At 60.4% G+C, this 4,540-nt stretch overlaps 1 protein-coding gene across 1 annotated transcript; it reads left to right on the forward strand.

Annotated features, from left to right (window-relative positions):
- The first annotated feature begins 552 nt into the window (after positions 1 to 552).
- LOC142481487 (claudin-6-like) lies at positions 553 to 4,482 on the forward strand. Its single transcript, XM_075582900.1, has 2 exons — positions 553 to 651; positions 3,562 to 4,482. Exon 2 carries the CDS (start codon positions 3,596 to 3,598, stop codon positions 4,241 to 4,243), a length of 648 nt encoding a protein of 215 aa, XP_075439015.1. The 5' UTR covers positions 553 to 651; positions 3,562 to 3,595; the 3' UTR covers positions 4,244 to 4,482.
- Positions 4,483 to 4,540: the final 58 nt, after the last annotated feature.

Here is a 4,540-nt window from a genome sequence, read left to right on the forward strand (position 1 = left end):
TCACATTCCCAGAGGCTCACTGCCCCCCCTCACATTCCCAGGGGCTCACTGCCCCCTCACATTCCCAGGGGCTCACTGCCCCCCTCACATTCCCAGGGGCTCACTGCCACTCTCACATTCCCAGGGGTCTCACTGCCCCCCTCACATTCCCAGGGATCTCACTGCCCCCCCTCACATTCCCAGGGGTCTCACTGCCCCCCTCACATTCCCAGGGGCTCACTGCCCCCTCACATTCCCAGGGGTCTCACTGCCCCCCTCACATTCCCAGGGGCTCACTGCCCCCCTCACATTCCCAGGGGTCTCACTGCCCCCCTCACATTCCTTGAGGTCTCACTGCCCCCCCCCGGGTTATCACTGCCCCCCCCCGGGTTATCACTGCCCCCCCCCGGGTTATCCCTGCCCCCCCCCGGGTTATCCCTGCCCCCCCCGGGTATCACTGTCCCTCCCCCCCGCATTCCCAGGGGTTTCAGTGAAACTCCCAGGTGGGGATGAGCTGGATTTGGGGAGGGGCGCACACATCCCCCTTTGTCTCTCTGTCCTGCACCTGATCAGAGGCAGCTGATGACGTCAGCAGGGGGGGGCGGATCCTCTATAAAAGCCCCCAGAGGCAGCCAGGTGCTATTCATTCTGCTGCTCATCCCACAGAGACAGGTAAGGGGCTGGAAGGGGGGGCTGACCCTCTCGTTGCCCAGGGTGCTGTTCCTGGCCTGGGACTTGCCCCCTGGGGTATCTGGTTGGATATTTTCTGCTTTATTCTGGCTTCTCCCAGCTGTGAGTGGGGGGTCCCTTGGGGGTCCTGGTAACTTGGGGGTCCCGCTGTAACTTTAGCTGTTAAAGTGTAACCCCAGATAACGGTTCCTGGGGCTGTACTGAGCTCCATATGGGGCTTATTTTTGGGTTTATTTTGGGGTAGGAGCTAGTGTTGACCCTGAGGGGTTAATATGCGGTGTAAACTGGTTATAATTTACATTTTGGGTTAATTCCTGTAACCCCCCCCCCCCCTCCCCCCTCCCCCCCCCCCATACACTTGCTGATTAACAGGTGGGAGGGTCAGTCCTAGAGGTTTGTATAGTAGTCCTGTCCCCAGCAGGGGGCGGGGGTCCCGTTTGTTCTGACTGAGGGGGATTCGGGAACCTTTTGTTCTCTCAGGAATCCCAAGTTATCAGGTTACCTAGTGCGGGGGAGGGGACAGGTAACCCCTCATACCCTGATATACCTCAGTACTCCCCTCATACCCTGATACTCCACTCTCCCCCCCCCCCAAATACCTCAGTACTCCCCTCATACCCTGATACTCCACTCTCCCCCCCAAATACCTCAGTACTCCCCTCATACCCTGATATACCTCAGTACTCCCCTCATACCCTGATACTCCACTCTCCCCCCCCCCCCCCAAATACCTCAGTACTCCCCTCATACCCTGATATACCTCAGTACTCCCCTCATACCCTGATACTCCACTCTCCCTCCCCCCAAATACCTCAGTACTCCCCTCATACCCTGATATACTCCACTCCCCCCAATACCTCAGTACTCCCCTCATACCCTGATATACCTCAGTACTCCCCTCCTACCCTGATATACTCCTCCCCCCAATACTTCAGTACTCCCCTCCTACCCTGATACACTCCACTCCCCCCAATACCTCAGTACTCCCCTCATACCCTGATATACTCCACTCCCCCCCAAATACCTCAGTACTCCCCTCATACCCTGATACTCCACTCTCCCTCCCCCCAAATACCTCAGTACTCCCCTCATACCCTGATATACTCCACTCCCCCAATACCTCAGTACCCCCTTCATACCCTGATATACTCCACCCCCCCAATACCTCAGTACTCCCCTCATACCCTGATATACTCCACTCCCCCCAATACCTCAGTACTCCCCTCATACCCTGATACACTCCACTCTCTCCCCCCACAATACCTTAGTACTCCCCTCATACCCAGATATACTCCACTCCCCCCAATACCTCAGTACTCCACTCTCTCCCCCAATACCTCAGTACTCCCCTCATACCCTGATATACTCCACTCTCCCCAATACCTCAGTACTCCACTCTCTCCCCCCCAATACCTCAGTACTCCCTTCATACCCTGATATACTCCACTCTCCTCCTCCCCACCCAAATACCTCGATACTCTGCCCTCCTCACTCCCCCCCATACCTTGATACTCTGCTCCTCCTCACTCCCCCCCATACCTTGATACTCTGCTCCTCCTCACTCATCCCCATACCTTGATACTGTGCTCCTCCTCACTCCCCCCCCCCCATACCTTGATACTCTGTGCTCCTCCTCACTCCCCCCCATACCTTGATACTCTGTGCTCCTCCTCACTCCCCCCCATACCTTGATACTGTGCTCCTCCTCACTCCCCCCCATACCTTGATACTGTGCTCCTCCTCACTCCCCCCCATACCTTGATACTGTGCTCCTCCTCACTCCCCCATACCTTGATACTGTGCTCCTCCTCACTCCCCCCATACCTTGATACTGTGCTCCTCCTCACTCCCCCCATACCTTGATACTGTGCTCCTCCTCACTCCCCCCCATACCTTGATACTGTGCTCCTCCTCACCCCCCCATACCTTGATACTGTGCTCCTCCTCACTCCCCCCCATACCTTGATACTGTGCTCCTCCTCACCCCCCCATACCTTGATACTGTGCTCCTCCTCACTCACCCCCCCATAACTTGATACTCTGCTCCTCCTCACTCTCCCCCCCCATAACTTGATACTCTGCTCCTCCTCACTCTCCCCCCATACCTTGATACTCTGCTCCTCCCTCCCGCTGCTCATGTTCACATGGAGCCCAATAAAACCTCAGTATCAGCAGATTTTGCTAAAACCCCAAAGCCGGCCTGCCCCCCCCCCCTCCCAAAGCCGGCCTGCCCCCCCCCCTCCCAAAGCCGGCCTGCCCCCCCCCTCCCAAAGCCGGCCTGCCCCCCCCCCCTCCCAAAGCCGGCCTGCCCCCCCCCTCCCAAAGCCGGCCTGCCCCCCCCCCCTCCCAAAGCCGGCCTGCCCCCCCCCCCTCCCAAAGCCGGCCTGCCCCCCCCCCCTCCCAAAGCCGGCCTGCCCCCCCCCCCCTCCCAAAGCCGGCCTGCCCCCCCCCCCTCCCAAAGCCGGCCTGCCCCCCCCCCCCCCTCCCAAAGCCGGCCTGCCCCCCCCCCCCCTCCCAAAGCCGGCCTGCCCCCCCCCCCCCCTCCCAAAGCCGGCCTGCCCCCCCCCCCTCCCAAAGCCGGCCTGCCCCCCCCCCTCCCAAAGCCGGCCTGCCCCCCCCCCCTCCCAAAGCCGGCCTGCCCCCCCCCCCCTCCCAAAGCCGGCCTGCCCCCCCCCCCTCCCAAAGCCGACCTGCCCCCCCCCCCTCCCAAAGCCGACCTGCCCCCCCCCCCCTCCCAAAGCCGGCCTTCCCCCCCCTCCCAAAGCCGGCCTGCCCCACACTGAAGTGGCTAAGCTATGCCCAACAGCCTGTGGGGGGAGAGGGGCACCCAGACCCCCTTGGCAGTGAAAGGGTTGAGGGTATATGTTGTATAATGGTTTCCCCTTATTGCAGGCTCGTACTTCCTTCAAACCATTCTCCATCCAAAATGGCGTCCACCGGCCTCCAGATCCTTGGCATGGCGCTGGCCCTCATCGGGTGGGTTGGAGCCATCATCACGTGCGCCATACCCATGTGGCGGGTCACCGCCTTCATCGGCAACAACATAGTGGTGGCTCAGATCATCTGGGAGGGTCTGTGGATGAATTGCATCGTGCAGAGTACGGGGCAGATGCAGTGCAAAGTCTACGACTCCATGCTGGCCTTGCCCCAGGACCTTCAGGCCGCCCGTGCCCTCTCTGTCATCTGTGTCCTGGTGGCCCTCCTGGCTCTGCTCATCGGCATCGTGGGCGCCAAGTGCACCAACTGTGTGGAGGAAGAGACCACCAAGGCCCGCATCAGCCTGGTCTCCGGCGTGGTCTTCCTCGTGTCCGGCGTCCTCCTGCTCATCCCCGTCTGCTGGTCGGCCAACAGCATCATCAGAGACTTCTACAACCCCATGGTGGTGGAGGCTCAGAAGCGCGAGCTGGGGGCTTCCCTGTACATCGGCTGGGCGGCCGCTGCCCTGATGTTGCTGGGCGGGGGTCTCCTGTGCTGCTCTTGCCCCAAGGGGGACAACGGCACCCACTACACTGCCAGGTACACCGCCCCCGCCTCTGCCCCACGAAGCGACTACCCCACCAAGAACTACGTCTAGCAGAGCGGGGTGAGACTGAGTACACTTGGGTGGGAAGCTCTTGACCTCTTCCACTGAGGGGCAACCAACGCCTGCGTCCGTGGCTGATCACGCCTGTGCGTGTCGTGGCGTGTCGGATTCCTCCCCGCGGTCTCATGGGAACTCTGGGAATGTACTTGCTGTGGGGGGCGGAGGAATGAGGGGGGCGTTCAGTCTCCTCTCTCCTGGGGGGTCTCGGCGTGTTATAACACTGCGCGCAGGTGTTTCTGTTTTTTGTCTAAAAATGTGTTTTTAAAACTGTTCAATAAAATATCGTTG

This window comes from Ascaphus truei, unplaced genomic scaffold, assembly GCF_040206685.1.
Source record: "Ascaphus truei isolate aAscTru1 unplaced genomic scaffold, aAscTru1.hap1 HAP1_SCAFFOLD_271, whole genome shotgun sequence".
NCBI lineage: Eukaryota > Metazoa > Chordata > Amphibia > Anura > Ascaphidae > Ascaphus > Ascaphus truei.

Excerpts from the sequence above, each read along its gene's own strand:
- LOC142481487 (XM_075582900.1), top strand. The coding sequence starts at position 3,596 with ATGGCGTCCACCGGCCTCCAGATCCTTGGCATGGCGCTGGCCCTCATC.